The sequence below is a fragment of the Centruroides sculpturatus genome, unplaced genomic scaffold (genome assembly GCF_000671375.1).
Source record: "Centruroides sculpturatus isolate CEXI.00-Female unplaced genomic scaffold, Cexi_2.0 scaffold249, whole genome shotgun sequence".
Taxonomy (NCBI): Eukaryota; Metazoa; Arthropoda; class Arachnida; order Scorpiones; family Buthidae; genus Centruroides; species Centruroides sculpturatus.
In genome coordinates, this window is record NW_019384482.1 from 775330 (window position 1) to 794705 (window position 19376).

Consider the following 19376-nt stretch of genomic DNA (forward strand, 5'->3'; position numbering starts at 1 on the left):
AAGGTAAATAGACAAACGAAACTATTCTAAAGTATTTATAGGATGTTTAATAACACTAAATAATTATTTTTAATTAGTGTCGTGTCTCCTACCGTAGATAGAACGACAGGACTACCTTATACTTTTGTTGAGGGAAGTAGTGGCTTATGTAAATCCGGTTAAAGTCCAGATACGTATACCGTCATGGCGGCTCATCTCTGATTCCAGCAAACAGTGGGGACGCACGTTCTAATCTAACCTAACCTATTCTAATAAATTACCATAATTATTACCAACCAAATTATTAGAATAGGTTAGGTTAGATTAGAACGTGCGTCCCCACTGTTTGCTGGAATCAGAGATGAGCCGCCATGACGGTATACGTATCTGGACTTTAACCGGATTTACATAAGCCACTACTTCCCTCAACAAAAGTATAAGGTAGTCCTGTCGTTCTATCTACGGTAGGAGACACGACACTAATTAAAAATAATTATTTAGTGTTATTAAACATCCTATAAATACTTTAGAATAGTTTCGTTTGTCTATTTACCTTCGCTGGTAACATTAGTCGTTGTTAAACGTTTCCGCCATTTTTCAACAATATCCCATGAGTCAGTGCGCGACGTGTTTTACTTGGAGTTCAAACGTCAAACGTGTACTTCTGCTTGCCGTACAAGTTTAACGTTTGAACTTCGGCAGCAACGTGTATTTGAACGATTTGTCAGTTTCTATGTGAACCAGTTTAAAAAATAGAATAATTTTTTGTTCGACGGGTTGGAATTTTAAAAGACATTAGAAGAGAGTTAAGAAAAACTTTAGATATATACCGTTAAAAAATTTTTATAATAAATACAAAAACACAAGCTAAAATGTGTCATAAAACAGTGCTTTTCTTTATTTTCGCTTCAATCTCAATATATTTATCAATTGATAATTCTAGTAATAGAGAAGAATTAAGTGGTATACACGCACAAGTATTTGTGAACTTGTTAACACTTTAAATTCAATTCAAATTATTCTATAAACGTATAAAAGAAAAATTTTTAAATACGTTAAAACTTGCATCAGGAAACAAAAAGATTTTTAAAATGGCTATGGGAGTAAGTGGCAAAGATAATGGCCATTTCTCTTGCATAAAAAGCTTCTCTGCCGAAGAGTATGAAACAAAGGAATGTGAACAAAAAATATGTTTCTGAAAATTTTCGAACAGACTAAATACATTCTAAAATGTACCATAATAGGGCTTTGGAGACTAATTTATTCAATCTTCGTCTTTATCGGAAACTTGTTGAAAAGTATTGTTTGTCTTATGGACAATTTCATCAACTCCATCTTTACGTTGATGTTTACGTTGCTACTCCCGACGTCTTACAGTTTATGACCGGATTCTCTGTTGAGGGTTCAGGCTAGCCACGACGGAGCGCGTTACGGGACTCCGAGCTGGGTTGGTAAACCCGGCGAGGAGTCCCGTAACGCGCGTCGTCGTGGCTAGCCGTTTTCGGTTCCTCTTTCATCCATGGTCTTGTACAACCTTGTGTGTGTGTCTGTGGCTGNTAATAAAAATATGTATTATAAAAATAAATATATAGGCTATATATTTATATATATCTTTATAAAATTAAAGTATTAAGTCAAAATCAAAACATCATTTAAAACTTTACAGTAGACCCTCCCTATAACACTGTAGATAATTTCGTTTTATATGAATTCCATGTTGTACGAGTTACTTAGATTTTACAAATACGTGAGCCGTTTACAGCCCGACACACTTATTTGTAAAATCTAAGTGACTCGTACAACATGGAATTCATATAAAACGGAATAATCAACAGTGTTATATGGGGGGTCGACTGTATTTCTTTCAATTTTTACTCATTCGTCTCCTGTTGCATGACTCCGCAACTTCAAATAAATCTTAGGGATTTGCACGTTTTAAAATCAACACTCTTCCGAGTCTAATAGAGGAAATACAGTATATAATTCTCACTTAATATTAGGTATATGACTGTAATTTATCTATTGTATTTAAAACTTTACAAAAGTTGAAAACATTAATATATATAATAAGAACAAAGTTCGAATAAAAGTAATTAGAAGACAAAATCATTTTCAAAACTAAAAATAAAGTTATTCATCCTCTCACGTGATTAAATCTTCAATATATATTAACTCATTCGTGTCATTGCAAGCAGTTTATAATTTCGATTTGATCGTACTTAATACTGGATAATACGTTTAAAAGTAAGTTTACCTTTTTCATTATTCCTTTCTCTGTTCTTTTTATATTTTATTAATTCTTTATTTAATAATTTTATATTGAATCTATTATACTAAATTTCAAGAATAATATTTAATTTTTAAAATTTCTAAATTTTAGATAATGAATTGGTTTTTAATATTATTTTATTTGTCAACTGCTACTGCTGCTCCTTTTAGAACTGAATTAGACTTTTTCTGGAAAAAATATAAAGTAATGTATAACACCAGTAACTGTAAAAAATTATTTATATAATGTTATTTTTAGTAATAATTAATTATAAAATTTTATTTTTACAGTTGCAATTTAATAAACGTTATAACTGGATGGAAGATGCTGCACGTCGTTTGATTTGGGAGCAAAATTTAGATATGATCAACAGGCACAATTTAGAAGCTGATTTAGGGATGCATTCCTTCTGGCTTCAAATGAATCATCTCTCAGATATGGTAATTTTATTTTATTTTTTTATATTGGTATATGCATACCATTGTTACTTTTTTAAATGTAAATTACATTGAAAATTCTTATTTCAATTAATTGTTCAATTCCTACAGAATCACGTTCGGTTTAACTGCAAATTAAATAAGTCAGCACTTAGCAATTCTGATGATTTCAGTTCAACTTTTATTCCCCCATCCAATATTAAAATTCCGGATGAAATTGATTGGAGAGAGAAAGGTTACGTTACTGAAGTCAAAAATCAAGTAAGTCACAAAATTCTACTTATTGATAAACTTTTCATATTATTTATTGCATATTTTACATAATAACGAAAAGTTTTGTTAATATATGAGCCGTTAAAAGTGAAAATAGGGTGTCCCTTTTTACATAACATTGAGAAGTTTAGACTTAAAGTTAAGTGCTTTTACCAGTGGGTAAGTAACGTAAATATTTCCTGTTTATTTACAACGAATATGTAAATAATGCATTCAGGAATTAAAAGTTAGCAACAACATAGCGTATTGGAAAAACTGACTTACACCACTCTCGCTTTTAACGGTTATACTAATTATTTGATATTCTCACTGCTCTTCTACTATCCTATTATCTAAAGAATTTCAGGCACAGAATTTTATATATCTCACGATATTTTTACTTTTACTAAGATAAGTTAAAGTATCGATGATGTTCGATCTGTTGGTAAATGTGGGAGATGAAGACTATCCTTAGGTCAGTCTATGGAGCTCAGCAGAGCACCTCAGGCCGTGATGACAGATGGTGAGGGCTGCACTATATCACACGGCATCAGTTACAGAGGGATGTGACGAGAACAAATGATTCCGCCAGAACAATATCCTGAAGCTTGACTGCAATTCAGATGCCCATTAATATTCCTGCCTCTGACTCTTGAACATTGTCGGAAGCGTATTGTTTTGGTTATGGTAGAAGAAAAGGAGTGTGGCGTAGACTTCTGGAGCGAACCAATTTCACTATGTACAATTTTGTCAGAGTGGTCCAATTTCCCGGCATTATGGTTTAGGGAGCTATCAGCTACGATACCAGTGCACCATTGGTGATTTTCCAAGGCTCTAATTGTCCGGTACGTTTCGGACGTGTTACAGCCTGTATTGCTTCCTTTATGCAAAAGGCTCCAGGAGTTATTATTTATTAAATCATGTAAGACGTGTAATGGCACAGAATTTATTTCTAGAGAACTTCAGAAATTAATATTAATAAATCTAATTTTAAAAAGTTATTTAAGTTACCATATTAGTAGATTATTATTAAAAATTTTTAATAACATATAGGGAGAATGTGGATCTTGTTGGGCTTTTTCTGCAACTGGTTCCTTGGAAGGGCAGACGAAGAGAAAAACAGGAACTCTGACTTCATTAAGTGAGCAGAATTTAGTAGATTGTTCCAGATCTGAAGGTAAGTTAATAATTAATTATAAAATTAACTAAAAAAATAAAAATTAATAGCATTTTTTAATATTATACAATATATATCAGATTACATAAATTGTATTTCTGTTTATGTAGGAAACGATGGTTGTAATGGAGGTTTAATGACTCTCGCCTTTGTTTACGTTATGAGAAACCATGGCTTAGATACTGAAGAATCATATCCCTACAAAGGAATAGTAAGTAATTACTTTTAAGAAATGAAATAAACTTCTGCTATTTTAATTAACTCTATTATCAAAACATATTAAGTTTATTAAAAGTCTATATTTGTATAAATCTATGTACTCAAGAGGACAGAGGGGACATATGCAACTTCTTAATCAAAACTTTATAATAAATACTTAATGATTTTCTAATAGTTAAATAAAGATAAATAATAATTATTTTTTTTTCTTTTGTAGGATGAACATTGTCGGTTCAAGAATTCAACCATAGGAACAACGTGCAAACATTACGTAAAAATTTCATCTGGTAATGAAGATGATCTGAAGAAAGCTGTAGCAACAGTAGGGCCGATATCAGTAGCGATCCACGCTGATAACAAATTTATGCATTATAAGTTCGTTATAATATAATCACTATTTAAAGTAATAATGAATATTACCTTAAAATATAATTTAATAATTTTTTTTTCTTATAGATCTGGTATATATGATGATCCTCACTGTAAAGCCAGAGATTTCAATCATGGAGTGCTAGTTGTAGGATATGGATCAAAGGATGGAAAGGATTATTGGATTGTTAAAAATAGGTAGGCTTAATAATAATAAATGCTGGTGTTTTTTTAATATGTATTATTTTAAATTTTCATTATTAAAATTAATTATTTTTTTTCAGTTGGGGAAAAGATTGGGGTATGGAAGGATACATTTTAATGGCAAGAAATAAGAACGATCAATGTGGCATCGCGAAATTTGCAAGCTATCCAATCGTATAATTATTAAATATTATGTAATAAAAATAATATTAAAATAGTAATAGTAATGAAGTAATATTTTTAATTATTGACATGATTTTTTTTCTAATAAATTACAGTTTATTACTATTCGTTTTTTTTCAATTTACGCGTATATTATTTTTGTACACATTAAAAATTACTTTTGTTTATTTATAATTATACATTTTAAAATATTTCAATAAAAATTCACTTATATAAACATAAAAAAAGGAATTTTGTAATACAGTAAATAAAGGAATTCACTTTATTGTGTTGTTTATTCGTCGCGAATATCACTATGGTGAATTGTTGTGTAATTGGGTGTAATTCTAGTTCACTCGATAACAATGTTTCCCAAAATGGTTTCTACAGACCCCTGAGGGTTCTTGGAACAGCTGATGGGGTCCGTGGCAAAATTAATTTGGGGGTGCGTGGAAGACGTTAGGGGGGTCCGCGAAAGGTTTAATAAAAAGTAAAATGATTGCGACCCTTAATAAACAAGGTCCAAGTAGTGTTTTCTTGGTGTGTGCTTGTAATAAATATACAGTAGAGTTAATATTAAAGTGTTAATTAAATAGAGAATACTGAACAAAAAATAACTCCTTTCTATTTAAATTTGATTTAAAATTACAAAAGTCGCTAGGTAAGAAAACCAACAATTGACGATACATGAAATTCCTAAATTGATTTGCATAATTTTGCGCCTATTTCATTGTATAACGTTCAATATCACTTTCTAGATGTAAATTATACATAAAATACTATACTTCATGTATTATAATTAAAAGTCCTAAATAAAGATAAATATAAATTTAAAAAATTGAAATTTATATTAAATTCCTAAACTACTTTGCGTATTAATGAATCGTTTAACATCATGTGGATATGTAAATTACTCGTACGTTTCTCCAGAGAAGCGATGCACAACATATCTACATATTTTAATTGTTGTTTTCTTTCTCGAGTGCGTGTGGATTTCACAATTTGGCAATTGCCAAAGGACGAAGAAACTGCAATTCGTTTTTTCCAAGCTAAAGGTGTTTTACATTCCAAAAGTCTTTGTTCAAGAAGTCACAAAATGAATTTATATTTTACTACTTCCGAAGCACAAAAATGGAGATGGAGTATTCGTTCGTGCCGTGAAAAAAAAGGTTTGCGAAGTCAAAACTGGTTCGAAGGATCCCTTATATTCTATAGGAGTTTAATACAAGACAACTACATCTAGGAACAAATCGATTGGAATAATTATATGCGTGAGGTATGTGCCAATTCATTAATTTCTCGACCTGTAGTAAAAATAAGCGGTTGAAAGTCGTAGAGGTGGACGAAAATCTATTTACGCGCAGAAAACAACACGTCGGACGTGTTCTTTCGTAGCAGCGGGATTTGTCTCGAGTCGAGTGTTTCTTAGTCATTGTGCCTGACCGTTCGGTATTAATGTAATAAGGGATAACGTAACAAAAGGTAGTATAGTCTATTCCAACTGTTGGAAAACGTACAAAAAATGACGAGTTAGAAGAGGCCTGATACGAACATTTGCGAGTTAACCATACGCAAAACGTAGAAAGGTTATGGGGGGGGGAGTGCTAATTGGAGAAATAAGAGCGCGACACTTCCCAACATTTAACATTAATTTGCGAAATCTATTAATAGTATAAAAGCTTAATAATCAGAAAATTTGAAAGTGGAAATTGTTTTCCCTCTCCCCTAATTAACATCGAAATTATCATTTTTATTTATCTTAGAGGATTCGAGTTCATAAAGTAATTGTACACAACCCAATTGTCTTATTAAAGAATAAGTTATGGAATTTATGAAGTACAGAAAATTTGCAATTTATGCATCAATAAAACAAATGTATAGAAAAATTTATATTTATTTTTTTAACTTTATTATACTGTATATAGAAATACATGTACTGTACAGTATGTATTGATAACAAAATCATACATAAACAAAAATTATATATGTATATTATGCGCTAATTTATAATAAATGATTTTTATAATCTACAATTATATATCTGGCATTGTCCCTCACCTGTCCTATTGTGGGCTTGTAAAAAGGCCCTATTAATGTCCACTGGGACGAAGATACCAAAAAAAAACTTACGGATCTAATTAAATTTTACTTTGTTATAAAAATAATTTGAGTCGTTTTATAATTTTATAACGAATTTAATTTGCTTTTACTATAAATAAAATTATAAACGAATCGAATCATATTTTGAATATTTTGATTTTTATTCCGAAATTTTAACGTTATTAATACCAAAAACAAAAACATAATGGTAAAAAGAATTATAATTTTCTTTTTACTAAAATTTTTCTTATTATTAACGTTATAACGTGTCCTAAGTGGAACCAAAACACGTTGGTCAAATGATAAAATTGCTTCCCTTGCTCTAGACCAAGCATTAGTTCCTTGTAATCTGTATTGATAAGGAAGACACGGGCCAAATAATAATTTCTTAAAAAGTATAGGATCGGTCCAAAAAAGTTTCATTATATTCGGTTTTACACCAATTAAGTTAGCTATCTCGTCCAAATAATCAATATAAAATACATTAATATTATGTCTTTCCGAAATATAAAATAATTGTTTCTGAATTTGAAACTGTTTTAGTATATCATCCTTCATTTCTTTCGAGGTCGGTAATAATAATTTTTTGTTTAACACGTCAGTAAAATATCTGCATTGTATTTCCCCAATAACAGGATATCCGCCTATAACAGATACACAACCAATTATTCCCAACGTGGGGAATTTCAAATCGGGTGGGAATATATATTTATATAATTCTATATGGTTATTATCAATTTTTATATTTTTTAAAAATGGATAATTGATTTTATAGCCGGTAGCTAATATTATTTCGTTCACTTCAATAAATTCTCCATTTTCAAAAATGACTCCATTCTCTGTAAACTTCTCTATATTTCCTTTAATTTTTATTCTTCCCGACAGAATTCTGCTCGGTAGAAAGTCATTGACCGTTGGAAACTGGTTCATAATTCTATGGGAAGGTGTAAGTTGATACATTTCGTGATTAAACCACTTATTAAAATTTCTCTCCATATACCAACACGAGAGATTTAATGGGACATAACGAAACAACGTAAATAATGATCGATTTATAAAATTAATATCGTATGGAATTCCGTATTCTTCTATTCTTTTCCAAAGCCAAAATCCTCGTCTTGTACTCAGATACGTCTGCAAAATATAAATCAAATCGAAAACCGTTAATTAAAACGAATTTTATGAGCTATATTTTGATAAAAAAATTTCATAGAGAATAATTGTAAAACTTAATTTTAATCCAGATAATGTTTTCAGTCGTGTTTTTTAGGCACGAGTAGCTCGGGATTTTGTTTAGAGCTTTCTGGTATAAGGAAAGTACAGTAAATACAATCATATGCTTGTCAATACCCACTTTTTGTCCAGTACGTAAAGTCCTTGAACAATGTGCAGTAGTATTTCGCTTACTATTATCGTGAGGCCCCGGAAATAGCCCCCCCCCGAAAAATAAACCGTCAAGAAAACAAATTATATAAGTGTCGAATCGGCGACACCGGACTTTGACGTCAGCGCTCATAAAAAGTAGAAGGAAAAACAAAATTTTAGATATAGAAAAAGAAAATTTTTAAAATATTAAAAGTTAAGACGCAGTTTAGAAAGTAAAACGAAAGTAAAAAAATTAAACACGATCAGAGTCTAAAAGATGGTGTTGGATGAACCATCTCCAGCCGACCTTTTCCCGCGAACTTTACGAAGCTCCATTTACACCTGGAGACGGGTGGAAGACCAATTAGAAAGAGATGATGTAAAGTCTGTCCAATTAGCAACAAGTCGATCTCGAAAAACTTATAAAAACACCGATTCCAAGGACAACGGGGCTTCCACTAAAGTCCCCTGTCGATTACACCTGTGGTGTTCGTCGTCCTCTTCTCTTGGTGCTTCCGCTCGCCGCTATCATGTGACTGTTCGACTCCTAACTTTAACACGCCATCGCCCCGGGGCTCCTCTCCAGCTTCACGGAAAAAAACCTTCAGTCATCCGGACCGAAGACATCTTAAATTTTTGAATCGAAGGACCTTTTTCTAAAAATATGTATGCATTTTCTACAAGAATAAACGGTTCCTCTGTGAAACACTTGTCTTTTGCTGCCTCTCAAAATCGCCACCCACGTACGCTTAGACCTTAGAGCTATCCCGACGGTAGGGAATAAAAATCTCCCCCCCCCCCATCGGCGTCCTTACAAACTTGTTCTTTACTAAAGATCGGCTGCATTTCGTCTATTTTTGTCACTGGCATGCGGCTCAGTGCATCAGCATTTGTGTGTTTTGCCAGATTTGTGTATGATCTCAAATTGATATTCTTGGAGCGCTAAGTTCCAAGGACTTAGTTTCGAACTTTCATCTCTAACATTTATGAGCCATCTAAGGGATCTATGATCCGTAATTATTTTAAACTTTTTCCCATATAAATAGGGTCTGAAGTGTTTGATTGACCATATAACAGCTAAACATTCTTTCTCTGTGGTACTATAATTTTTTTTCGGCTGGCTTGAGCAATCTGCTCGCGTAAGCTACTGGAAGTTCTTCACGTTCATCTTTCTGCGATAACACAGCACCTATTGCAGTGTTTGATGCATCGGTTGCCAATATAAAGGGGCTATCGAAGTCTGGTGAGGTTAGTAATTGGGCTGATATTAATGTTTTCTTTAGGGAAACTTGGACAAACTGGGACAAGAGAGAGGGGAGTAAAAATTTATAGGAAAATGCGGACGTAATTTATGGATAGTTTCTAATTACACGTGTTCACCATCTAATCCTCATTTATCCTAATGATATGCTGGCAAGTTAATGCGTTGTACGCTCTTTAATAAAAAAAAATGCCTGCATCCCTACTAACAACGTTTCATTTAATTTAAGGCTGATTATAATCTATTTAGTTATACACGCAATCTCCAGCAGATGTTAAAATATAATGCTTTTTCTAAGGGGAAAATCCTTTACCAGAAATTCTCGAAAACGTAAGCAGATAGAACCAAACATTTTTGCATTGGAATCCTATTTATTTCTTTTATTAAAGTGAGGCCACGATATATATACAAACTGTTTTCTGTATATCATGCGTATGGTTCAGAATTTTGAAAATCGAATTACTTAATAAAAAAGTTTAAAATTAAACTGTGTCGTTTACATCATCAAGTATTAATTATTCCTTTCGAGATTTATTAGCGTTAAAAAACCGCTTAATTTTTATATTTTAAAACACTTAGAATGCTATTAAAGGTCGAGGGGAGGGGAATAAAAGGAATCGCGTGTCATATCTCAAGTAGAGTAGGACTTAATGTCTTTATTCGTTATTAACATATACAATTTTTTTTATAAAACCCATCTCTACCCTCAAGATTTTGCCATTTTATAATAGTTAAAAATATATTAAAATTTTAATAATAAATAAAATATCATAACAGATGGTGCCACACACGCAGTTTTAAATGTTGTCGGGGAAAGTTAAGCAACTCGCTACTGGATTTTTACGTTTATATTGTTATAAAGTATCAAAATAAAAATTTTACAGACCAAAAAGAAATAATTACATGATTTATTTTTAGAAAACAATGAAACATTGATATACAGCTGAAAAATTATTCTTTTTGAAGGATTATTTATCTTAAATACATTTTTTTTCATCAAACAAAAAGAAGTTGAATTATAAATTTTTTTATAAGTGAAATGTATGAACAATTTTTTTTTGATAGAAGAGCAATTGTTTTCTTGTATTCATGTAGGCCTATTTTAATTGATAACATTGCATATTGTACTGTATTATAAGTACTGTATTTGTTACTAATATAACAATGATAACTTTATTTAATAAATGAAATGAAATTATTAATACTCGATTACGATTTTTAAAATATTATAAAATACCTAATCGTTATATACGAGTTCATTAAGTAAATTGATGGTTCAGTTAAAGGTTAAAATATTAATTTCTTTAGCATGAAAAGAAAAATGGAGTCAAGGACTTTTAAATTAAATACAAATTTTTTTTTTTAATACTCGTTCCTCTGTCAAGGTGACATTATTTATTATAGTACTTACATAGTTTTTTATTATAAATTTATTTTTTAATAACTTATGTTAAATCATAATTCAAAACTGAAAACATTCGGGTAAACAGGAAATTTTCACACCTTTATTACCTTGATTTTTTTTTTTTTTTCCTAAATTATCTTTAAATTCTATACATTATAATTTTACTTTTTAAATTATATATATAGTATAGGAAAATTTTATAATAATGAATATTTTATACGATTCCATTTTAAATTAGAATAGCGATAGCATCCAAGCTATATTGAGAATTTTTTCGTGATGTTGAGTGAACATTTTGATCCTTTTTCTAATACTTTTTTAATATAAATTTTTATTTAAAATATTTTAAATTTATTATTTAATATATATAAATTATTATCTAATAATAATAATAATCTTATAGATAAAATTGTTTACCTTTTCGGCAACGTAACTCAAATCGACAGCCGCATCAACCGCAGAATTTCCTGCTCCCACTACTAAAACTTTTTTATTTTCGTATTGTTTCGGATCTTTAAATTGGTGATTATGGATAATACTACCAGAAAATTTCTCTTGATCTTGAAACTCGATTCTGTTCGGATATCCGTGATGACCCACGCAAACCATAACGGCGTTTACTTNATATATATATTATAAACTATTTTTTTCTATATGATAATTGCTCATTGTTAATGAAAAAGTATTAAAAATTTATAAGTTAATTTTTATGGGCCCTCGACACTTGGGGCCAGGGCTTAAGTGTTATTAGTGTCTATGTAGATCCGCTCCTGGTCACAATCTGCTAAGCTATTAACCGAAAAAAGATCTTAACACTGACTTTCCATTAAATAAAAGTAAATTAATTTGTGACGTAGAGGATAATATACAGAACAGAATTCTTTTTATGAATTTCATTATAGAACGTTGATTTCAAACGTATTCGCCATTTTTTATGGAAGGATAACGTTGGAAATACATTATCAATTTGAAATTCTTATAATATTTTCGGCAACGGAAAACATTAGAAATTGCAAATATTTAACATTAAATTAATACGAAGAACATTCCTGGTTTTTAAATCTTTTTATCAAAAATTATATAAAAAGTAAATAGAACCAAAAAAAAAAAAAAAATCGAACATTTTAAAAATAATATATCGAAAAATTTTTATTAGAATTTTCAAATTTATATTAAATTATATTGTAAACGATGCGATTAAACTTCTCTTTACCAAGAAAACATGGCTAGGAAAAGAGCCGTTGGGTCGCTGATTTGCAAGAAATCGGCAATTGGGGCAAATCTTCTCGTGGCAACGAATTCCTATTTGACTNAATCAATACGAAGAATATTCTTGGATTTTAAATATTTTTATCAAAAATTTATATAAAAAGTAAATGGAACAAAAAATCGAACATTTTAAAAATAATATATCGAAAAATTTTTATTAGAATTTTCAAATTTATATTAAATTATATTGTAAACGATGCGATTAAACTACTCTTTACCAAGAAAACATGGCTAGGAAAAGAGCCGTTGGGTCGCTGATTTGCAAGAAATCGGCAATTGGGGCAAATCTTCTCGTGGCAACGAATTCCTATTTGACTACCGGATTTAACAAATCGTCCTTTTTTTCCTCTTAAGTCTGCAACTGCGGGAGCGTTTTGATTTCGTTCCAGTTTTCTTCCTTCTACGATTCTTTTTCTCGCCCTTCATTGGTTTGATACAAATACAAACTCCCTTCTCACTTCTATCTGACTTCATCATCTTGATGTTGGGAAGATCAACGGGCTCTTCTTCACAAAAATCTTCTTGTTTATGGGATTCCTCACTCATTCTGAAGATATTTTCCAATTCGAACTGTCTAACGCTCTGTTCGCTTCTAGTCCTCTGAGATGATTCTTCGATTACGTAATTTAAATTTTAAGATTCAATAATTGTTGATCAATAAAAAAAGTGTAAAACAATGGGATCGGTGAAATTTCTAAAAATAAAAGATTATCTTTAGATAATCTTTTATTTTATATAAGTACTCTTTCTTAAACCGATTTCGAGTAATTTATATCAGCAGACAAATAAGCAACAAAGATACTATACTTCAGCCAACATTATTTCTTTTATTATTTTCGAACTTCTCCAAAAACTCTCTAAATGCATTTGGCCGTTACAGCCTCATCGGTGGATTATCCAACAACAAGAAACTCGTTCCTTTTTATACAAATAAATCTTTCCCAGCATTCATCAACGTTTAGACCGACATTCTGATATAAACAAATTTACATGTTCAACAATGCAAAAATGCTCTACCATTCGTCTTTTAAACCAATTTTTTATTTTATATAATATTTTTACAGAATTTCTATCAATTTTACAATTATAATTACTACAGTGTCGATACCAAGGCGACTCTTGTCTTTTTTTAGACGAATCGCTGCCTCGTGTTCTTTTAGGCGAATCTCGAGCCTCCGTCCACTTTCTCCAACGTATGATTTCGCTTGCAAACGATCACACGATACTTTGTAAACCACTCCTGAGACGTTAAGCTGATTTTTTACTAGTGAATTTGAACAGAATCAGGAAATAAACTATTTTATTAGTTTTTAATTTTATTCGCATAATCTTCAATTTCATAACAATACACGAATCAAATCATAAGGCAGTGATTTTGCTTAACTTTACCTTTCAATAATCCATTGATTAGTTCATCTGTATCCTTTATACTGTGTGCTGATCTATCAATTGTCTGCAAAAAATTTTTTAAATAGCATTCCAAAGTATATAAAACTGTTTTTTTAAAATCAACTAAATCATATTCGTCAGACAAAGCTATTTCATTTTTCTTTTGCTTTAATTCTTCTCTCGTTAATATAACTAATTGATGCGATTTATCTGCTTTAAGTATAGAAAGATTATTATCATCAAAAAATTTTATTAACCTTTTAGTTTTCATAGTTACAGTCGACCCCCCCCCTATAACACTGTTGATTTTTCCGTTTTATATGAATTCCGTGTTGTACGAGTCACTTAGATTTTACAAATACGTCAGCCATTCACAGCCCGGCACACGTATTTGTAAAATATAAGTGACTCGTACAACATGAAATTCATATAAAACGGAAAAATCGGCAGTGTTATAGGGGGAGTCGACTGTATTTTTATTGCTTTTTTTTTTATCGAGTATAAAACCATTTTTACCTTTTTATATTTTTCCAAATCCTTACTTATATTGGACCGTAACATCGCCTTTTCCTCATTATTTCCAGGTAATTTTTGAATAACATTTTCCATGTCGGTCACTATCGGATATGTATTAGCATATATTGGAAATTCATATTATATCCCCCATATTTAAAAAGTTTTCTATACGTGTAGTGGCCAAGCAGGAAAACAAAATGTCGAATATTATTAATATTATAAAACACCAGAGGTCAAAATATAGTAAAAAATCAGCTTGACGTCGCAGGAGTGGTTTACAAAGTATCATGTGATTGTTTGCAAGCGAAATCATACGTTGGAGAAACTGGACGGAGGCTCGAGATTCGCCTAAAAGAACACGAGGCATCGATTTGTTTATTTAATCGCTCGATGTAACTCACCCTTTTACGTTCCGTTTTTGAATATCGCGGATATTATAGTACGGTGGCCACATCTTACAATTTATACCGTATTTTTTTAAAGTAGAGTACATTTTTAATGTTAAAAATTGTAAAATTTCGTGTATTACATACGAAAATACCATTCTTTGGTCACGCTAGCCAGCTTAAGTACGAATTACATCTGGCAATAAGATTGATAATGGCTATTTAATCAAGCTTTCATAAACTGAAATCTAGTTAGAAAATTCTATTTTTATGATCCTAGCTTAATTAATAGCTTAACAAAATATTTCCACTGTTAAATTTAAATACGAAAGCGAGTATAACATAATACAGTTGTCACATACTTCGTATTACTGTATCCAACTATCCAAAATCATGTAAAATTTAGGGGAGGATCTACGTTTTTCGGGGTCTAGGACTTATTAACATCCAATAGGGCACTTTTTTTTTATCAATACAAATAATAATATAATGTAACTTAAATTATCGTATAGTAAAAGTAGTTAATGAAGTATTAAAATTTTATTATAGTAATTCAATTTTTGTGGGCCCTTGACACTTGGGGCTCAGGGGCTTAAGCTTTATTAATCCCTACGTAGATCCGCCCCTGGGTAAAAGACCGAATAATTGGTCTTTTACAACTGTAACATTAACTTTATCAGTATCGAAAACAAAATCACAAGCAAGGAAATAATTATAATTCTACTGCAAAAGTTTTTCTTATTTTCAACTTTGTAACGAGTTCTGAAGGGAGTCAAATAACGCTCTTCCATAGACAAAATTGCTTTTCTGGCACCCGACCACGAATATGATCCGTATAATCTATATTGATACGGAAGACTTGGCCCTAATAGCAACTTTTTAAAAAGGATAGGATCAGTGTAAAGCAGCTTGAACAAATTAGGTTTGATACCAATTAAAGCCGCCAGTTCGTCTAAATATTCAATTAGAGGAGCATCTATTGTATGTCGTATCGATTCATAAAATGTCTTTTTGAGTTCGTTCCTTTTCTTTATTATATCTTCTTTCATTTCTTTAACAGAAGGTAATTCTATCTTATTAGTTAATACTTCGATAAAATACCTGCATTGCATTTCTCCAACAGGACAGAAACCACCTAGAGCATTTATGCATCCGATTATTCCAAGAGTAGGGTACTTCATATCCGGTGGAAATATATATTTGTATAACTCTACTTCATTATTATCAGTTCTTATACTTTTTAAGAATGGGTATTTTATATTATAGCCGGTAGCCATGATTACTTCGTCCACTTCTACAGATTCTCCATTTTCAAAGATGACACCATTTTCCGTGAACCTTTCTATATTGCCTTTTATTATGATTCTTCCCGATAAAATCCTACTTGGTAAAAAGTCGTTGACTGTAGGAAATTGACTCAGCACTCTATGAGAAGGTGTCAGTTGATATATTTCGTGATTAAACCATTTATTAAGTTTTCTTTCTATAAACCAACAAGTAAAATTGAATGGTAGATATTTAATCATGGCAGCAAATGGACGGCTGATAAAATCGAAGTCGTATGGCTTTCCGCATTCCTCCGTTCTTCTTAAAATCCAGAATCCTCGTCTTGTACTTAAATATGTCTGCAGAGAAAATTAAAATATATATATATATTATTAAATGATTGTTCATTAAAGTCTCTATAAATTCTTAAAATTAAAGATAAAAACTTAACATCCATTGTGTTTACGTAAGAGTACAGAGGAATGTAAATTGTAAATGTTTCAGTTGCAATTTATTACATCATCATCATTAAGGTGGTGAATGAATGACTCATCACCTTGACATAATCAACTTATCAATATTTATGATAACACTAATGATGGTTTTTGAATCGTCCTAAAAAATATATTTTAATTATATGATATAAAAGTTATTTTCAGTCTTTATATCATCTTTCAACTATGTAAATGAAGTAAATACAAAATGAGAAAATTCAAAAGTGTTCAATGGTTTTAGGTGGACACATTCACAAACTGAAACTAATGCGAGTATGTCTTTATTCCGTTGTGAGAGTATCGCACGAAAACACCGTAAAAGAGAGAGAGAGATTATACAGCATTGCGTACGCAGTTTTTATACTTGTTCTTATATTACTTGTTTATAGAAGCAGCGCGCTATCGGTATAAACAATAGAACTGCGTACTATTGTTTTGACCGATCGCCATACTTTCCCTCTGTTATGTAATTAGCCGAGAAAGTAAACGTTTATTATAACAGTCTTGTAGTAATAAAGTGCAAAATTGATGCCAAATTAAGGAAAAAGCGTATATGATTCGAAAAACACTTGAATAAGCTTATATATTTGAACAAATAAACAAAATTTTGATCAATTTAACCACGTACAGTACTTGTATAATCTTAAGTCTATTCAGTTTTATATTGAACATCATTTCGATTTTGTTCACCTCCTTTTCTATAATATCTCCACCCTATTTGCACTAAGATATAGCCTAGACAACTACATTAGTTTATCAAGGTTAAATAATGTAGTTGTGGTCAGACATAAACAGAAAGTAAATTAAGTCAAAATTGTTTGAAATTTGCTTCCGGGAAGAGAGTTGGATATAATATTTTTAATTTGAAGACCTTTATATAGGTTATAACCGGATACGATTATAATTAATTACAAGATAAAATATTTTATCTCCAAGGATATCCTCTCTAAGTCTGATTCTTATAGGTCAAATCTATAGACATTTTCAGCTTTATTCAATATATAATACTTGAGTTAATAATTATTTCATTTCAGTGTTTAAAGGGCTATAAATAAAACGTAACTTCAGTTACTCGTTAAGTGACTGTGTTTGTGATTTGGAATTTATATTTTATTATTTATTTATTTCATTGTTCTCGTTATTACTTTATAATTAAACCTAAAATATCGCAGATCTAATTGTATATAAGAAAGGTAAATTCAAAAGAAAATTTAAATCGTGTGTGGGTAACTCTTGGCACTTGTCACGCCAACCCTCTCCTTAAAAAATAAATATCTAACACTTTTTTAATATATTTTTTCGTGTTTCGTAAAGGATTTTTAGAGTTTATAAAGCGTGTACTTATGTGGATTTAATGGGAACTTGCGTTTTAAATATTTAGAAACGTTATAGAAGAATAAAACTTATACAAAATTAACTAAAGTTTTCATTGATATAATAAATGTTTTGATATAAAACAGATATGTTTTCCCTGTTCTATTAAAGCAAAGTTTAAATTAAAAAAAAAAATGCATACCTTTTGAGCAACGTAACTTAAATCGACGGCATCGTCAGCAGCAGAATTTCCCGATCCCACCACTAAAACTTTTTTATTTTCGTACATCGATAAGTCTTTAAATTCGTGACTGTGGATAATATTACCGCAGAATTTGTTTTGATCACGAAATTCAACTCGATTCGGATATCCTTGATGACCCGTGCATACCATAACTGCATTTACCTCGTCGTTGAACCGATTGCCGTTTTCTTCGTTTAATACCCCGACAATCCATTTTCCACTTTCGTCGTAATCGGTGGAGGGTGTAACCTCCAACACGCGATGCCGAAACTTAACGAAGGGAATCAGGTTGAAATATTCTGCGTATAGCTTCAAATACTGTAACAATTCGGTATGATGCATAAAATTGGGAAGAGAACTCGGAGGTGGAAAGTCGCTGTAAGCCATTAATTCCTTGCTGCTATTGATAATCGTAGACTTGGCAACCGAACCCATACCTTCGATTGCCTTCTCTTTGTAACACCATATTCCTCCGACGTCGGTGTTCCATTCGTAGCACACCACTTCTAAATTGTTTTCTAAACAAGTCTTTATAGCTGCTAATCCACTCGCTCCCGCACCGATTACTGCCACCTTTTTCATTTTTTTTTCCACAGGCAAATGATACTTATTTGTAGAGGAAATACAACCAACAATCTATTACAGATTCCGAATGTAAATCCGAACCTCGTCCTTGGTTCTGTGATTACGCAACCAACTAACTGCGCAGGATTTCTAACGTAAGAAAACAAATGGAAACATTTGTAATATTTTCTTTGTTTTCTAATAAAATATAACATTTAAATTCATTAAAAGGAATCGGCAAATATTAGTAACCTATTTAAATATAATTAGTAATACATCTGAACATCGGAAACAAATTTATATCGTAACGATGTGAATGTGACACAGAAACCTCATTTTTTTACTATGGTATTAGTAATGAATAAATAGGATTTGAAAAGTACATCATTAATATTTTCAACCAGTTTAAACAACTGTGTTTTAAAAATGGTTTCATTCATAATAGAAGTATTTATTCCATCCGAAGGAGCGCACATTCGGCAGGAATATAGGAATGAGTTACGCAGGAACTCTTTAAACGGATGCCGTTGGCGCAGAGTTACGCGGAGGAATAAACGAACACACTCGTAGAGTGGTTGTAGCGACGCCGTGTTAAAAGAAACTCGAATACACGTCCGCCATTTTCTTTTTAGTCAAGAGGTCGTTCCATTTGTATTGTGTAAAGGCAATGAGCTAGTATATTGTAACTCGTTGCGTAAAAGTGTGCAAAAAAAAAGGAAGAGTTTTAACCCCTGA

General features: G+C 31.1%; 3 protein-coding genes across 3 annotated transcripts; 1 reads left to right on the forward strand and 2 right to left on the reverse strand.

The window, feature by feature from the left end:
* Nucleotides 1-1816: 1816 nt before the first annotated feature.
* LOC111621490 (cathepsin L1-like) lies at nt 1817-5157 on the forward strand. Its single transcript, XM_023363646.1, has 9 exons — nt 1817-2223; nt 2360-2452; nt 2539-2688; nt 2797-2946; nt 3991-4114; nt 4225-4325; nt 4551-4708; nt 4790-4900; nt 4987-5157. Exons 2-9 carry the CDS (start codon nt 2363-2365, stop codon nt 5084-5086), a joined length of 984 nt encoding a protein of 327 aa, XP_023219414.1. The 5' UTR covers nt 1817-2223; nt 2360-2362; the 3' UTR covers nt 5087-5157.
* Nucleotides 5158-7396: 2239 nt separating this feature from the next.
* Nucleotides 7397-14466, reverse strand: LOC111621503 (dimethylaniline monooxygenase [N-oxide-forming] 5-like; the record flags this gene model as incomplete). Its single annotated transcript, XM_023363659.1, has 5 exons — nt 14374-14466; nt 13858-13921; nt 12927-13079; nt 11617-11819; nt 7397-8302 (listed from the first exon to the last, which is right to left on the reverse strand). Coding segments are annotated over exons 1-5 (1419 nt in total), but the record flags the coding sequence as incomplete, so codon positions are not given.
* On the reverse strand, nt 14349-18869 carry LOC111621491 (dimethylaniline monooxygenase [N-oxide-forming] 5-like). The gene is made up of 2 exons (XM_023363647.1): nt 18036-18869; nt 14349-16384 (listed from the first exon to the last, which is right to left on the reverse strand). Exons 1-2 carry the CDS (start codon nt 18657-18659, stop codon nt 15413-15415), a joined length of 1596 nt encoding a protein of 531 aa, XP_023219415.1. The 5' UTR covers nt 18660-18869; the 3' UTR covers nt 14349-15412.
* Between the last annotated feature and the right edge of the window lie 507 nt (nt 18870-19376).

Excerpts from the sequence above, each read along its gene's own strand:
- LOC111621490 (XM_023363646.1), top strand. The coding sequence starts at position 2,363 with ATGAATTGGTTTTTAATATTATTTTATTTGTCAACTGCTACTGCTGCT. Across the intron at positions 2,947-3,990 it reads TTACTGAAGTCAAAAATCAA|GGAGAATGTGGATCTTGTTG; the intron begins GTAAGTCACAAA and ends AATAACATATAG. Across the intron at positions 4,709-4,789 it reads AACAAATTTATGCATTATAA|ATCTGGTATATATGATGATC; the intron begins GTTCGTTATAAT and ends TTTTTCTTATAG.
- LOC111621491 (XM_023363647.1), bottom strand. The coding sequence starts at position 18,659 with ATGAAAAAGGTGGCAGTAATCGGTGCGGGAGCGAGTGGATTAGCAGCT. Across the intron at positions 16,385-18,035 it reads TAAGTTACGTTGCTCAAAAG|ACATATTTAAGTACAAGACG; the intron begins GTATGCATTTTT and ends TTTTCTCTGCAG.